Below are 17,315 nucleotides of genomic sequence, written 5' to 3' on the forward strand. Positions count from 1 at the left end.
TCCTCCCCTGCAGCCATTGGCTACTGCAAGTTAGGCGCGCACTCCCGCGGCTTAAGGGAGCGCGCACTGGAGCAGGCTTGTTTGTTATGGGAGTCAGCTGAACTTCTGTGTGGAGAGTAGTCCTCTGCAGGCATTGCTGCAGGCCAGCTAAATATGTCCTTGAAGTATCCCCCCCCCCCCACCCCACACACATACATTTTTTTGATTATCAATACAGTACAGTATTAGTCTGGTATGCATTTACATAACATAAGCAAGGTTCCTTTTTGCTGGCACGCCTGCTCCCTGGTCTCTTTAAGAGCACCATGCAAGCACGACTTATTCTCTGCCACAGGCTGGATTTGCATTGCATAATGCTTCCACTCGAGTGCCATTATAATCCCATGTGTGTGCGTGTGTGTGTGTGTGTGTAGGCATCTTCTCCGGGCTTGAGTGTAACCAACACAAGACAATTCATTGTTTTAGCAGCCGGACACAGAGCAATGAAGACTGTTGTATTTCCACATTTTTATTAGGGGACTCAACCTCAAAATAAGTTGCGCGGTTACACGTCGCTCTCTCACTGAACATTCCTCGAACTGTTTGCGTCACCTCCTAGCAAAGGCTGAGGAGGAAACCAAAAAGCGTGACACAATCCTGTTCTGGTTTGCGACTCGGCCACTACATTCCATCTCAAGGCCGTTCGGTCCGTTTCCTCCAACTGCGTCAGCATCATTTCGCCGCATCACATCCGAATGTACATTTTCTTTTCCCCTCTCTCTCTCTCTCTCTTCTGACTTGGTCCTCGGGTTGTTTGGCTCAGCTGCGGCCCTCTGGGTGGGAGGCGCTCTCCTCTGCGTCCCTCACTTTGACCGCGTGGAGGGCGTAGTTGATGGCGGTGCTGTTGGTCCAGCTCCAGGCTCCTGATGCGGGGTTGTACAGCATCCCTCGGACGGACTGCACTGAGAAACCATCTGAGAGACGGAGACGAGAAGAGCAGATCGTAGAGGCTCGTGTTCCGACATTCGTGTGGAGAAAAATGCTTTTACAACGTCAATAAAAAGATATCTGTGTAGTTTGTGTAATTTTGTCATGTGCAGTTCCAAAAACATACGTTGCTCAATTGCGCGGGTTAACACTTCACAATCTGTTGTTTTGTCATTTACAGAGGACCCCCCCCCATCCCACCCCAAAGTGGAAATTCAAGGGTCTTACTGGACTCCAGGAGGCGCTCCAGTTCCACAGGACTGATGAACTTTTCCCAGTCGTGCGTCCCGCTGGGAACGATGCGCAGCAGCTGCTCGGCGACAACAATACCCAACGCGTACGACAGGTTGCTTTTATTAATAGTAGTGATGAAGAGAGAGCCGCCCGGCTACACAGGAAAAAAAAGAGCAGTTTTAGTTAATGGAGTATGACATATTTACAGTTTTTTATTTACAAAGATATTGTACAATGACATCACATCCCTACAAGTGAGGTGCTACTGCTTCCTGAATCATACGAGTATTTAGAGAGTGGATTAGATGGACAGAGTCCAGTGTGAGAGGGGGGGGAGAGAATAAAGAGTGAGTGCAGTAAAATGAATCGAAACAACAAAAGAAGTCCTGCTAACGCTTCCCTGCATAGGTGCCCTGAAGCAAGATAGTCTAAAGCTGCTTTTTAGAATAAAAAGAGCAGAAAAGAAAGAAAGAGAGCTAGGGTTGCAAAGTGGAGTTATTTGCTCAGACTGTATTTACCATGTGACAGAAAGAAACATTTAACCATAAGCAGACATAATCACTTAAGTTAAATAATTCCATATATTTGTCAGATACGTTGTGAAATGGGCAAACCAGCTAGCGAGCGAGGATAATAATGTGATTATTATTATTATTATAATAATGTGGAAAGTACTTCGTAGCCGACAATGTGGTCAGTGTCCAAACTTAGAGTTTAAAGTGAATGACTCATTATAAAAAAAAACAAATGTTTCACACTAAAGAATAAATGGAAATAGATCCATATACTCCCACTCAATTAGCATGCTCAATTAGACAGCTGGCCAAAAACTAGCAGAAAAGGTGTTAACGAGACACATCCTGAAGAGTGCATGCAGCGCATGTGATGGGAGAGTGGGCTGCTGAATGCAGGGCATGGACGCAGCATTGCTTTTTTTAATTTGGAAACAAACTATTAATAAAACCTCCCAATACGTTCACTGTTAGAACCAAATGCAGTGGCATTAAGAGAAGATTAGGCTGTCTTTTTGTGTATGCTGCCCACCCCTCTGGCCCACTGATCTGGGAGATTACAGTCATATGGTGTCGGTATTGATGTGCAGCTTTCACTACAGCTCGTCAAGGTTCAATGCGGCCGGTACACACAAAAGCAGACGCTAAGCCACTCCCAGTGAAACACAACAGATGCAAACAAAGCAAACATAACAAAATCACCATCTGCACACTCGCGTACGCTCAGATGAACACACAGAAATATCAGACATGAGCCAACAGCTGGAGGAACACACCACACACACACACACACACTCCCAGGACACACCTTCAGCACGTGGTTGCAGCAGAAGGCGAATGTTTCCAGGTCGGCCAGATGCTCCACCACCTCGGAGGCCACAATGGCGTCGTACTGGCCCGCCCCCTCCTCCTCCTCCTCCTCTCCTCCCTCCCTCTCCGCTGAAAGCTCCTCCAGAGTGCAGGCCCGGTAGCAGACCCGGTTCCGAAGGTCCGGGTCCCTGGACGAATGCAGCTGGGCCGTACCGATGCTGTCGCCTACCGGATCTATACCCAACACTTTGGCCCCCAGGCGACCGAGGGGCTTGTGGAGGAGGGTGAAGACAGAGAGAAGTCAAAACGGAGTCTACTGCACGTCCATTTTTATTCTTTAAATGCCTCCCTTGGTTCTAAACTTTATTCCACATTATGGAAAAGTGCCTTTGACTCCATCACACAGAGTTGAAAACAATACAAGACCATTGACGAGGACGAGCAGGAACTCTGGATAGTGCAGCTGGTCCTCAGACTACAGGTCCTATAAACCATGCTACTTTCTGTGATATAGAGGACGTTGATATTGTACTCAAATATAAACATGCGGTTGAAGTAAACATTTAACACATTTAGTCATTACATGAACTGTACTTTATGTAACCTAGAATGAAACAAGGGTCTTACAACTGGAAAAGAAAATAATATATTGGTTTTTTTTTTTTACTACATGGATTGTGCTTCCTCATAGTATACGTTTATGAAATAAATAAAATATGCTTCAACATGTTTCCGTAGGCTTTGTATTCTAAAGTCATTCTAGCTGAATCTAACAAATGGTGTCCAATTAAGACATTTTGTGTTATGTGAGATTTTTAAGTTAGTATTTGGTGGTGGCTGAATTTCAATCAGAAAACAATACATACCATTTAAAAATGTATGGTCATTTATTGCATGAACTTGGAGAAAATGTGTTTTATAAAAAAAAAAAAGGAAACTGCCTTTTAAACCAGGTATAGTACACATCCGGCATGTGTGGATGTGAACTACAACGCCCTCTTCTGGACAAAAGTGAAAACACAGGCCTGTGTGAGTGAGCTGCACTCGCCCAGGGGCCGATCTCTCTCCTCCCACAGCTCGTCCCCTCTGATGGGAAGAAGTTGTAGTGACAAGACACCCAGAGACGCAACAACAACCGCAATCTTATCAGACACTTTTTGTTTTCTTCTTTATGTGTGTGTGTGTGTGTGTGTGTTTATCGGTGTCTGGACGTGACAGCCTGTGTGACAAGAGCCACAGAAGCACAGGACCTGATTTTGTCTTCTCAAATCACACAATACAGCTGGTAGGTCCTCAGCTCAAATAAACAGGCGGAGACGGACGCCCCTGTCCCGGCTATCGGCGCTAACAAACAAGATAAACAAGTGTAAATGACCGACTGTCGGCTCCACCACACCGAGGACCAGTCAAATCACAAAAGAAAAGGGAGCATGAAGCTGACGTTTAAATGTTTTTCGGGGCACTGGTATTCATGTGAAAGGAAAGCACGACCTCGACTGCCATCTGAAAAGAAAAGGCTTCATCTCGACAAACAGATTTTGCACGAACGCATAGACACAAAGACATTTGTTGTCGGCATTGTCTTTGTGCTGCATCTTCACACACACACACACACACACACACACACACACACACACACACACACACACACACACACACACACACACACACACACACACACACACACACACACACACACACACACACACACACACACACACACACACACACACACACACACACACACACACACACACACACACACACACACACACACACACACACACACACACACACACACACACACACACACACACACACACACACACACACACACACACACACACACACACACACACACACACACACACACACACACACACACACACACACACACTTTACCTCTGTGAGCAGGCCTCCTCCGCAGCCCACATCCAGGACTCGCAGCCCTCCGAGGGGCTTCCCAGGGTGACGGGCCACGTGCACGTTCAGCAGGTTATCCCTGAACAGGCAGACGGGACGTGGGTTCAACTTTCAAATACTCAGGATTTTACACGACCAAAAACAGACGGCACAGATATTGCACATCACGGATGGAGCAAACGAGTTGGCACACATACGAAAATGCATTCTTTAACGTTGCGTTTGCATTAGCGGCAGGTCAAAAAGGGGCAAGAGAAACGGTGTCTGTGAAAGCGAAGCGCGACGGCGTGCGTTCCTAAAAAAAACGCCGACAGCCGACGTGATGCTGCTCCGCCGGAGGGGAGGGTGGAGGGGAGGTTGGAGCACATTTTGCTTACACCATCCGCCGTCATAAACCATCTCCATTTCACCGTGAGCCACAGTCAGTGTCTGCCAGCTAACGACCGCACATATCCCCCGGCTACAAATTCATCCACCCTCATCGCTCCCGTGTTCCTCCCTCCCTCCCCTCCCCCTCCCTCACATGCTGTCTGACGACTGTCGGCCTCAGGCGTCCACACACGTGCATGGCAGGCCAAGATCTGGCTATGCATCGTCCTCATTAAAGCTCTGCAGGGGCACAAGAGCATTCGTGCAAGCGGCGAGGGAGGAAGGATTATAGATAATCCACCTAACTAGCTCCCGGCCTCACCGACGCACGGAGCTACCGAGCCACAGTCTGGAGGGGAACGCGGAGCCATCTAAACCTCTCGAACCATTTTTAGGAACTATTATTCTAGTGATAAAATCTAAATCTCCCTTTCATTCAAAATTGTATTAAAAAAAAATAATAAAACGATCAATGCCAAATTTATAATGGAGACCAAACAGTGTTATAGTATTGTAATAAGTCGTCACAACAGTTTTAATGTACAAAACCATTGTTGGGGGGTTTTGACTTCTGAACATGTTTGAATGCATGTTTGCTTGTTTTGACATTAACCAGGGGAGCAGTGAAACAAAATGGCTAATTTCTACAAAGATAAAAAGGGGAAAAAAGGAACAAATGCCCCCCCACCCCTCCTCCTGATTACTGTCAAAAAAAGCCTCTCTGTCTGTTGTGATTTGTGGCTTAATATTACTGTAGCGGTATTTTAGACGATTACACAGATAAGTGATTCAGATATATTCAGGTGATATCTATATTCACAGTACACAGCCCACAAATAAAACCAAAGTTTCCATAATTCATGGTAAGATTGTCAGAGTCTAAAAAGGGTACAGCAGCAACAGTAGTGCTGCTGCTTCTCATTTAGACCCCCCCCCCCCCCCCCTTCGAGGGACTCATCTCTGGAAAATCAGCCACACTCAGACGTACACTGGCACTGGGTCTGTCATGCTGTCACCACAAACACACATCACCACCAGGACCACGGGGTGGGGGGTGGGGGGCAGCGACGGCTGGATGGGTAATGTAATGAAATGATTATCTTGTGTGTGTGTGTGTGTGTGTGTGTGTGTGGGGGGGGGGGGGGGGGGGGGGGTAGCAGATCTTATCAATCAAAACAGACGCAGCCAGGCACCCCGAAAACAGTTGAAAAGCTATTTGCTGAAGATGTGCTGATGTGTGGAGGAATCCCGTCACTTTCAATCATGCTTTGTTTTGCTTCTTCTTTCCTCTCTCTCTCTCTCTCTCTCTATATCTCTCTCTCTCTATATATATATATCTCTCTCTCTCTATATCTCTCTCTCTCTCTTTTGCTCTCAGACGCCACAAGGCGGGGACCTCCTCCAGGTCATGTTTTGCCACAGTTCCTTGACGCCTCTGCCAATCAATCAGCGACGGAGGCGTGACTGCTTGGCATTTCAGAAAATATGACTTTTGAGATGCAAACACACACACACACACACACACACACACACACACACACACCGTATAAAAGGCACCCGCAGGTCATTCATTGCATGAAGAGCTGCAAATTCTCCTCGTTCATCCCACCACTTGCCGGCCAGTGACTGGAACCTCCTCACCTCATCGGGGTCCACTGTGGGTTGGGAAGCTGACCGAGCTCTGTGCATGGTAAAAAAAAAAAAATAATAATAATTTAAAAAAAAGAGTGCATCAACAATGTTTATGCCTAAAACATGGCACTTACTACAGGGACAACAAACCGCGGCCAATGACGGTACCACGCCTGAATCTTTTATGACGATGTCATCTTCCAGTTGGTGCTGAAAGGATTGCTCGATTAGTCAATTGGGAGACGATAACTAAATAATAATAACAGCATTTCTAATCATCCATTGATCGAGTCAGTCATATTTTGCTGGTTGTAGCTTTCTCAGATGAGGGTTCTATTCTTTTCATATCACTGACTTATAAATAAAAGAGGTATTAAAATGTTGTCTGGGTTATAACAAAAACATCTGAGGCTATTTTGGGCTCTGCTGATCAATTGACTGGTTAATCGATAATGAAGCGAATGGTTGCAGTCCTACATCAAAGTATCTCATACCCCCGGTAAGATAAATCCTATAGCCTCGAACAAGATGTTAAGCGATGCGTTACGGCACTTTTTTTTTTATTAAACTGTGCAACTTTAAAAAGTGAAGGCTCCGTCCACGTGATTGTATTCGACCTTTCTCTGAACACACTTTGGGGAACTATGATTTGTCCCGTTCATAAAGATCTCTAAGGAGATCAAAATGTGAACCCCCCGCCCCCATTAATACAGAAGCAACCGTGACAAACGCAGCCAAGTTGCACACCACCGACGGCGAAGTGTCGTACCTGGAGTGACAGGTCACGACGCGCCGTGGGGTCTCCAGACAGGCGCGCTCCCGCAGCCACAGTGCCCGCTGTTTGCACACCGCAGTCCCGCTAGAGGCGCTCCGTCCCCCCGCGGTCGTCTGACGGCTTAGCAGCCCCAACACGAGGCGGCTCGACGTGTTCGCGTACATGCTCGTCCTCACCGGCCCCCGGGCAGCTGGCCACTGCGAAGTTTGCTCCTACGGGTCGACCAGGCAGTGCGTGCGTATTTTCTGCTCGGGTAGAAACAAACCTAGACTTTGGTTCCTACCGGTCGCTTTTCCCGACGGGGAAACAAGTCTTTGAACACTGTAGGCAGGCACGTGCACAGACACTTTGGGGGGCAGGCGCTCAAACTAAAAAAAGGGCACCATCGCCAACATTATTTATGAAATTAAAAATATGAATAATAAATAAATAAATAAAAAACACAGTAGGATATTTTCAACTTGTATATATATATATATATATATATATATATATATATATATATATATATATATATATATTTGTTAACAAACTAACTCAAATTATCAAATTTAATAAATAAATGAATAACAGGCTCCACCTTGGTGCCATCTCTTGGAAGATTTGTATTACTTCACTGTGATTTATTTCAATGTCTTGCTCAATATATATATATATATATATATATATATATATATATATATATATATATATATAGCATATATGTATGTATATATATATATAATCTGTTTGCACTCAAGTAAATATGCACTGAATATTTGCGCTAGCATATATCAATTCAATTCAGTTCATTTTGTATAGCCCAATATCACAAATTACAAACTCCCCTTAGAGGGCTTTACAATCTGTACACATGCAACATCCCTGTCCCAGGACCTCACATCGAATCAGGAAAAACTCCCAAAAAATAACCTTTCACAGGGAAAAAAGGGAAGAAACCTTCAGGAGAGCAACAGAGGAGGATCCCTCTCCCCAGATGGACAGATGAATAGATGTCATGTGTACAGAATGAACAGCATTTACAAAGTTACATGGACCCTATGAGACGTGAAATCACAAAGACTCCGGGGAGGAAGCAGAGTTAATAAGGTGCAATGGAGAGATGTAAATTCATCCATAAGTAGAGAGAGAAGATGAGATAGGTGCTCAGTGTATCCTAAAACATCCCCCAGCAGCCTATAAGCCTATAGCAGCATATCAAGGGGCTGGACCAGGGCAAACCTGATTCAGCCCTAACTATAAGCACTATTAAAGAGGAAAGTCTTAAGTCTATTCTTAAATGAGGTGACTGTGTCTGCCCCCGGACTGAAAGTGGAAGCTGGTTCCATAAAAGAGGAGCTTGATAACTGAAGGCTCTTGCTCCCATCCTAATTTTTAGGACTGTAGAAACCACAAGTAGCCCCGCATTTTAGTGAGCGCAGCTCTCTAGTGGGGCAATATGGTACTACAAGCTCATTAAGATATGATGGTGCATCACCAATCAAGGCTTTGTAGGTGAGGAGAAGCATTTTAAATGTGAGCAGCAACCGTAGATAGTTTCCATTTATAGTAGTCTCCGTTTATATTCTGCACTATTTAATGTTAATTTCATCTGTATTTGTATTTTATAATCTGTATATATCGTTATACTCTCTGTTGCACTTCTGGTTAGATGCCAAACTGCATTTCGTTGCTCTGTACTAGTACATGTGCAATGACAATAAAGTTGAATCTAATCTAATCTAATATATATCTATATATCTATAGAGGGCGAGAGCGCGAGCGAGAGAGAGCTGTTTGCCATGGGAGACAAAATATATAATTATAATATATATAATTATATATATAATATATAAATAATATAATATAATTATATTATTATTATATATTTAAGTACAATGGAGACTGCTTCTTCACCATTCATTATTGATGAAAATTAAATAATAAGTATTACAGTTCAGATAACTATATGTTAAATACTGATGAATGAAGAACACATTGGGCTCCAGCAGAAGGGACACTTTTCTCATCCAGGGCAAAAGGGCAGGTTCTTGAGCACCACTAGGGGTCTATCTGTGCACGTGCCCGACTGTAGGAAATGTTGCATAAAGCAATTTACTCTTGTAATATATTCCTGACTACTTCAAGGTATATGGTCATGGTCAGGGCATTACAATCATTAATGCTCATCCAGCTTTCAGAATTTAAATTTTTTATTAAGTTGGCCATCCGAGGTTTATAAGCATTCTTTGACAATTCTCAACATCCTTAATCATATTGTTTCATCTTCTAATGAGGAACTACACTGTTTCAAGCTGTATTAATGCCAAATCCACATTGCAGCACTTCATTTTAGCAAAAATGTAAGTAGGATGACATGTTCTGTCCTTCTGACCGTGAGTATTTTATTTCTAACCACGTAGTGCTGAGCCAGCTTAAATATGAACAATTATACACCCACAGGGTACCGCTCTCAGGCCTGTGTGATTTAGTGTTGACTTACAAATGTAACTTGTGTTAAAAATCCTGTTTGCAGTTGTATGCAGCATTAACAAAAAAAGAGACGGGGAGGCAAGACAATGAACAAACAGTTTTATTGGACATCTTACAATAATTTTTGGAGGGGAAAAAAAAAAAGTTAATTCTATTATGGTTTAAAATGGTACAACTTGAGTTTTTTAATTATTTTTTTTTGTGTCCACATGGGCATAACTCTTTGCATAATGATACAAGTGAAAACTCCTACCAGTCAAAAAGTCTTGTTCTTCAGTCACACTTTAAAAATAACAACATATTTACAAAGATGAAAGATGTACGAGGGGGGTTCACCTACACAACTGCCTCTATAATGAGACAAGCCTGTTCAACTCATGGAATTTAAAATGGTAAAGTGCACAGGTCAGGAGGTTAACTGTGCTCCTCAGCGTCTGCTACGACGGGAGGGGGACGTTGACCTGAAAGAGAGGCGTTGACACAACATTAATACTGCACCAATCACATGTACCCACTCAAGACACAAAACATGCACAAACACCCTCCCTCCCACCAGACATACTCCCACAGTACCAAAAGAAACTGTACATAATATCCATGAAAACAAGTGTTCTGCAGACTCTAGAGAAGCTGTGCACAGTGTAAGGGTTTCTTTTCTTTGTGGGCAGGAGGACACATTTTCTAAACAGACTCTACTAAGACAACAGGGGAGGGGGTGGGGGGGGAATAAGGGGATGTTGAGAATTCATGTCGCTAATGTTAGAAATTCAGAAATGGCATTTTGCATTTGATAGATAAGACCATCATGAAGCATTACAACCTTTTATTGCATCAAACTTTACCGTACACAGTTAAGCAGAAGTGACTGCGGTTGACAGTACATTTTCATAGTTTGCCTTTTTTAAAGTTATTGCAGATTACAACGGATTCCAGCAAAATCACAATGAGACATACAATGAAAACATACAGTAGGAAAGAAAGGGAAAAAAACGAATACTACCTTGATCGCGACTTAGACTTGTGTTTGCGGCTTGCCTTCTTACCAGACTTGTGATATTTTTCCGTCGACCTTGAGCGACTACGTTTGGATTTTTTGGATTTCTTTTCCTTGCTAACTTCCGGGGTAGGGGATCTACTTGAGTCAGAGTCGGAGCGCTTCTTGCTAGCTTTGGCGGAGCCCTTTTTGCTGGATTTGCTATCCTGCCGAGAGTGCTTGTCACTCTGAGAGTCCATGCATGAGTCACTCTCTTTTCTTTTCTTCGATTTGCCATTCTCCTCGGTAACTACAGAGCTTCCTTTATCCTTCTCCTTGGCCTTTGGCTTTTCTCTCTTTTTATCGGACTCTTTCTCCCTCTTTTTCTTGTCTTTCTCATGGCTATGACTCCTTTCCCTTTCCCTCCCCCTCTCTCGGTCTTTGCTGGAGGCCTTCTGCTTGTGTTTGCTGCTACGACTACGACTGCTATCTCGGCCATCCCGGCTCCTTTTCCTTTCCTTCTCCTTCTCCCTTTCTCGGCTGCGGCTTTCTCTGGCCCTGGCTCTGGCCCTATCTCGCTCTCTGGATCTGGATCTACTCCTGCGGCTCCGGCGCTCCCTGGAATCACTACGTTCTTTCTTGTGGCGCCCTGATCTCTCAGCGCTGCTCCTCCTCCGGTCCCTGACCTTCTCACTACGATCACTGCGATGCCTGTGGGAGCTGTGGCTGCGGCTGCGCTTACGAGCCTTGTGGGAGGAGGAGCGGCTACGCCTCCTTTTCCTTTGTGGGGAGGAGGATCGTGATGAACTGCGGGAAGACGCAGAAGAAGAAGAAGACGAGGAGGAGGAAGAACGACGGCTGCTGTGGCTGGATGTGGAGCGGGAGCTGCTGCTGTGACCGTTGGCTGGGGAATTGCTGCCGCCCCGCCCTGAACGCTCCTTCCCTCTGCCCGAGTGCTTGCTCTCGCTACCTTCCTTCTCACTACGGGACCTACGCCTCTCTACCAAGGGCTCCGCCTCCCTCTCCTTTACTTCCTGTTTGTGTGGATTCTCTGGCTGGCCCTCATCATAATCCCCCTTTTCTCTGCTCAATCTCTCCTTCGCCATCTCTTCTGTAGAAACAAACAAAGATAAAAAATAAACAGGAAAGCTTCAAACTTTCAAAGCAACAACGTTCACACCAATTAAAGTTTTAATCTTGAGTGATGTTCAAGATGAGATCAAGTCAGCACTACATTTGATGTTTTAAATCCTGGTGACACTTTGTGCATTTCCACAGATAAGTTAACAACTGAAGTCCAGATGTAATTATAAAGACATGAACATCACGTCTTACCACGTGCAAGCAGAGCCTCCTGTGCTTGTTTTTCTTGCAGCTGCTGCATCTCCCTCTCTTTGCGACGGAAGGCGTCCTGCTTCTCTCGGATGCGGTGGTGCAACTCTTCCTCGTCTGTGTCGGAGGATTCAGACCCTCGGACGCTGCGTTCGTCCTCATCCTCGCTCTCATCGGAACCATAGTCACCAAGCCCACCTGCCACAACAGAACCCCCGGGTTGTTGAGTGTTGGCCAGGACAAAGATATACTCTCACAATCAGGGTTCACTTTTGAAAACCCTCAATCCCAAACCAAAGCCCCAGTGAAAGATTTCACACTGATAACCCCTTTAAAAACTAATACATATAGCCCTTAAAAGAACTACTAGAAAATCCTTGTTTTCAAGAGCATGCTTCTATCATCAAAGTGCAAGACTAAACCCAAATCCATCACTAAGAGTCCACTTCTAAAAAGATGAATCTTATAAATTAGGAATCGGATTTGGGTGTTATGGCTTGTGCCAACAGCTTTTCCTATGTTCCTGCTAACACCCCGCCATTAACTAAAAATGTCAATATTCCCCCTCCCTCCCCTCCCGGTGACAGAAAAGGGGATACTCACTGAGACCAGTCAGAGAAGCCAGTGCACTTGACTGTGCCAGCTGTTTTGCAGGAGCTTTGATTCACATCAACAACAGGAACAACATGTTAAAACACATACTGCCATTTTCTCATAGGCAAGAGTGGCTAGAGAAGGGGGTCACAGATAAAGCACTATTCACAAGAGCTGCCTTTGGTGAAAAGAAAAAAGAAATAAAATTGGAGAAAAGAGAGAGGGTTAACAAACAAAATTCTGTCACACAATCCAAGTCAAACAGCCGCACAGGAGGGAAAGGACCAATCTGTACTAATGCACAGTCACTTCAATGGAGGAAGTCCATTGCATCTAAAAAGTTGGATGCTGGTCAGATTCAATGCTGAGACTTAATTCACTCATCATAGTTTTTCAGCAGGACCTTCAATACCGTGTACCAGAACACCAGGTTTCCAAATACTGTTTGTGGAAAGCATTGCTTTGCTCTCTCCTTCTGATGCATTAGCAGAGAATGGTTGAAAATGCTTATGAGACATACTACCATGTATGTCACTCAATCTCGCTAGTTTAAAAAGGGCATCTTTGAGTTATATTTTAAATAGATTATGCACATGATGGATTCTCTTCAGATTTAAATACGTCTTGGTGACAAGCATAGATGATGCATTCTCTGGAAAAATCAAGAGCAGACCTCGAGTGGCTTTGCGGTGAGTCTCTTTGGCCACATGCTGGATCTCTTCATTGGTGACCTCCAGCAGGATCTCTGTCAGAAGTGTTTTTGTGATGATCATCTAAACGACCAGGGCGGGGACATAATATTTATTATTTCCAATATATCCTCTTGAAAAACAGTCCGTTCAACTACAACCGTCTACATGCAGAAAAGCATCATCTGAATGATCAAACTGACCAGCTGGAACTCCTTTTCCTCCTCCGTCATTTCAGGCTCACTGTCGTCTGCAGGAGGCGATGGGCTCCGGCCAGAAAACTCTTTCTTGATGGAGACCTTTTCTTCGTCGTCATGGTCGTCATTCGCCTCATCATCACTGTCCTGATGCATACAGGAGCAAGGACAGATATTTAATTTAACAAACAGGTGTCAAGAGAAAACTGAAAGTCTTACATCACCAATGCAACGCAGAAAGCTTGAACCCCCTTCACTGTCAAGGCCAGGAATGTGCAACTTACAAATTTGCTCTTGCGGGGAACACGTGGCCCGTCACCTTCCTCTTCTGCCTCGTGCACTTTGTGATCGTCTTTTGCCATTTTCGAACGCTCCTTCTCCATTCGCTCTCGCTCCAGCTTCTTCTGCTTCTCTCTGTCCATCTTTTCGAGGCCCTCTCGAATCCATGCAGGTAGCGTGCGCCTTTTTACTGCATCTACGGTTGAAATAAAAACGGTCAAAATAAGTTGTTATACATTAAGATACATTAACCCATTTTGAGTCTCTATACACTTGTTTACAACGACTTGGAAATTAACATTTACCATGCTGACAGTATCCTGAGCTAAACTGTGATGTGTGTTAATCAGGCTACAATGAGCTGAACACTGTTAAATCTTGAATTAATAATTTGGATTACAACATGTTAATAAAAAGTAAACACCAGATTTCCTAAAGTTCAAGGGTGCAATAAATTGTTTGTTTTGTCCTGCCAGCAGATAAATGAAATAACGTACGAAATATACAAAATAAATAACTCAATTAATTAATAGCATATCAAATAGCCTAATCGGGTGCTTGGCAAGATGCAGGGCCAGCAGCACAGCTTGGGTACAGCGAGTTAAATTCCACACGGCCTGTATGGAGCCATGAGAATTTCTGCTCCTACCCTCTAAGCGTTTTTCCCCTTCGCTCCCCTGCTCAAAGCCGCTCCACTCAAATGACACACCGCACGCGCCTAAAAAAGAAAAAAGCTGCGTTGTATTTTACTTAGGGCTGTACCAAATGTAATTTTTTAACATTCAAAACTTATATTGGGATTTTCAAATGACGCAATGCATTCGAACACCCTCAAAATCAAAATCCTTAACATGATGGCAGTTGAGTGAAAACACACTCACCTAGCAGTGCTGAGGCCTCCTGTTTGACAGGAAGCTGCTGGATAGGAGATCTGGGACGGTCTCTAAAGCCGGGTGGCCTGTTGTCTCGTCTGTTTTGTGGAGGACCCTGCCAGTATGGGGAGTGGAAGCTCGTGGGTGTGGGTGCAAAGGATGAGGCGGCTCCATGCTGTGGAGAGACAGCACAAATTGAAAATTAAAGCTAGTTCAAAGTACAGTTAACTGCCACCAAGTGACACGCTCTGAGTGTCGGGTTGTCGTTGTCTTTCCCCAGATTTAGTTAGCTGACATCCATCCATCACTCCTGATTGGGCTAGAATGTCTGTTTGGTTTAAAAAAAGATTTATCAGCTAATAAATACAACCAAACCATGCTGGAACCTCAACAATCCAAAACACTTTCCTCTGCAGCGCATCAAGACAGCAATGACTGATACACCTAGATGCTGGGACCCGGCACAGTTTCTATGGATTGCTCCTTCTCGAGTTACTTGGTTGTCACACTAAAACCCAAACGCGTCAACAATTTCTACTGTAGCATCTGCATACCTGATAATCAAACTGGTTCATGGCCATGGGGGCCATGGCGTAGCTGTCGGGCTGTGCCCCATACCCATGGCTGTTCTGGGGGTAAACCCCGTGGTGGGCTTCAGAGTTGAACTCCACGCTGTCCTGGCTGTTGCTGTCCTCGCTGGGGTTCACCACATCCATTGGTCCTGACCCTGGAGGGATCCAGGCCTGTTCAGGGGGTGGTGGTGGTGGAGGAGGAGGAGGAGGCGGCGGCTGGCCATGCATTCCCCATTCTGCGTTTGACAACAAAATTAATAAACAGAAACAAAGCAATGCTCAATGTTTATTCTTCCCAAAATGTACTCAAAGGTACTTGGTTTCCAGCAGTCTATCCAAGTGATCATGAGAGATCACAAATTATCTTTAGTCTAATAAATGATAGTAAGCCACGACTGAATGTACTGACTTTTTCCTGCACGATTTCCCAAACAGGAGAAAAAGAACAGTTCAGAAAAAGAAAAGAAAAAAAATAAATTAGTGAAACTTGAAGGCATTAAAATTCTACCTGGCTGCCACATTCGGCCAAATGCTGGGTCACCCTGGAAGGCGCCATGGTTGCCTGGTCCAACTGATTCAAGGCCTGGGATGTCTTGGCCATTGGGCTGAATGTTTTGCGGCTCTGGCCCTGTCGACTCTTTTTGGGCAATCCACGCTTGTGCCAGGGCAGCCCAGTCCACTTGACCTGCACACAGCGAGGAAAAACAAACACCCATGCAGAAGTTGTTTAGAGGTCTCGTGAAACCGGAGCGATCTCGTCCGTTTGAGCAGTGGCTAGATGTGCAAAGATGCACACTTCTTTTGGAGAAAAAAAAAAAAACGCTTTCATAGTTGCATGCACATCATCCACAAACCTGGATCTTGCTGGTGCTGGAAAGACTGCATCCATTGCTGCTGGCTCAGAGGCCACTGCGGCCAGGGCTGTCCTCCCTGGTCCCACATCACTCTCTGGATTTACAACTGAAATATCAAGGCCAGCTAGAGTTAGATTTGCAGCGTCAGCATCATCTGTTTTTACATGAAGAGGGCTGCAACATTACACTTGGCCAGAAAAGAGCGACCGTTAGCTTCATCTAGCTGACCGGGGAGCTGTATTTAGCGATTCGTTAGCTGGAAACCATTCCCCCCCGTTAATGGTGGAAGCCAACACTAACGTTATGTGGTGTGGGGGAAACATACCGTGTCATTGCTGACGCATAATACGGAAATACACTTCGGGCCGGTGAAATCTCAACCTCGTAAGCTGCCTGTTGTCATGCAATTGTGAGCTAAGGAAGCTAGCTCAAGCTAACGTGAGCTAAGCTAAAAAAAATTAAAAATAAAGCTGAAAGATAGTTGCACCATTTAGGTTATCTTACCGGATGAACACATGTGCGTTAACATTTACGTTTAAATCTACGCTGTTGGGGAAAGTGGGAAATTAACTTATATCAGCGCTGTGCTTTGAGTAACATCGTCCCCACCTTTTCCAGACGGGTTCTCTCCAGCTCTGCGGTTCTGAATCAAAATGGCTGCTTCAGCGGACTACTCGGAGGAAGTACTGCTGCCTTCAGAGGCGGTCGGGAAATTATATTATTTACCATTTACTCTTTTCTTTTTCCAAAATTGGGTCGTTTTTTTTGTTTTACACTTAGGCGTTTTTAAAACGTCAACTCCAACACACGAAACATATCAAATAAAAAAGTGAATTCTAGGGCAGGTTTAGGCAAAACAACTAGATAACAACTAAATAACCACATTAATCAACCAATACCCTACAAGTAATGTGACTGTTGCTACAATGTAACTCGTCTTGGGTTTTTTTAGGCAGACTTTGGTGGTGAATTACTTAGCTGCACACATGTAGTGCTCCGACGAATTTAACTTTACACTATGACTTCTTAATTTCGAAGTAGGAGTTTTCGAGGAGCACGTGAAGGCAGCATAGGGACCGCGAGACATTCAGATGCTGATGAGGTGGATGATAATGAGCACAATGATGCTGAACAAAATGTAAAACTGTTGTAAAAAGTCAATTAGTGTCTGCCTATACATATTTAATATAATCAATAAAAACTCAAATTCAATGTTGTGGATTTGGGTCTTTCTACAAAAAACACAGACCCACGCTTTCC

At 44.5% G+C, this 17,315-nt stretch overlaps 2 protein-coding genes across 3 annotated transcripts; both read right to left on the bottom strand.

Moving 5' to 3' along the window:
- Positions 1-492: 492 nt before the first annotated feature.
- Positions 493-7,454, bottom strand: coq3 (coenzyme Q3 methyltransferase). Its single transcript, XM_034528810.1, has 6 exons — positions 7,216-7,454; positions 6,358-6,495; positions 4,425-4,524; positions 2,521-2,793; positions 1,195-1,354; positions 493-953 (listed from the first exon to the last, which is right to left on the bottom strand). Exons 1-6 carry the CDS (start codon positions 7,383-7,385, stop codon positions 799-801), a joined length of 996 nt encoding a protein of 331 aa, XP_034384701.1. The 5' UTR covers positions 7,386-7,454; the 3' UTR covers positions 493-798.
- Positions 7,455-9,777: 2,323 nt separating this feature from the next.
- On the bottom strand, positions 9,778-16,732 carry pnisr (PNN-interacting serine/arginine-rich protein). Of its 2 annotated transcripts, XM_034528731.1 has the most exons (13): positions 16,665-16,732; positions 16,056-16,161; positions 15,710-15,886; positions 15,184-15,437; positions 14,639-14,804; positions 14,407-14,475; positions 13,763-13,953; positions 13,485-13,625; positions 13,266-13,365; positions 12,602-12,655; positions 12,002-12,196; positions 10,694-11,777; positions 9,778-10,154 (listed from the first exon to the last, which is right to left on the bottom strand). In XM_034528731.1, exons 2-13 carry the CDS (start codon positions 16,141-16,143, stop codon positions 10,121-10,123), a joined length of 2,553 nt encoding a protein of 850 aa, XP_034384622.1. In that variant the 5' UTR covers positions 16,144-16,161; positions 16,665-16,732; the 3' UTR covers positions 9,778-10,120. The 2 variants fall into 2 exon arrangements, with proteins under 2 accessions (XP_034384622.1, XP_034384623.1); XM_034528732.1 differs by lacking the exon at positions 14,407-14,475.
- Positions 16,733-17,315: the final 583 nt, after the last annotated feature.

This window comes from Cyclopterus lumpus, chromosome 25 (genome assembly GCF_009769545.1).
Source record: "Cyclopterus lumpus isolate fCycLum1 chromosome 25, fCycLum1.pri, whole genome shotgun sequence".
Classification (NCBI taxonomy): Eukaryota; Metazoa; Chordata; class Actinopteri; order Perciformes; family Cyclopteridae; genus Cyclopterus; species Cyclopterus lumpus.

What these genes read in the sequence shown, in the direction of transcription:
- coq3 (XM_034528810.1), bottom strand. Translation starts at nt 7,385, where the DNA reads ATGTACGCGAACACGTCGAGCCGCCTCGTGTTGGGGCTGCTAAGCCGT. An exon ending in GTCGTGACCTGTCACTCCAG is followed by an intron (nt 6,496 to 7,215) that starts GTACGACACTTC and finishes TACCATGCACAG; the next exon opens with AGCTCGGTCAGCTTCCCAAC. An exon ending in GCTGCAACCACGTGCTGAAG is followed by an intron (nt 1,355 to 2,520) that starts GTGTGTCCTGGG and finishes TTTCCTGTGTAG; the next exon opens with CCGGGCGGCTCTCTCTTCAT.
- pnisr (XM_034528731.1), bottom strand. Translation starts at nt 16,143, where the DNA reads ATGTGGGACCAGGGAGGACAGCCCTGGCCGCAGTGGCCTCTGAGCCAG. An exon ending in TGGCCGAATGTGGCAGCCAG is followed by an intron (nt 15,438 to 15,709) that starts GTAGAATTTTAA and finishes TGTCAAACGCAG; the next exon opens with AATGGGGAATGCATGGCCAG. An exon ending in GGAGGCTCTGCTTGCACGTG is followed by an intron (nt 11,778 to 12,001) that starts GTAAGACGTGAT and finishes TTGTTTCTACAG; the next exon opens with AAGAGATGGCGAAGGAGAGA.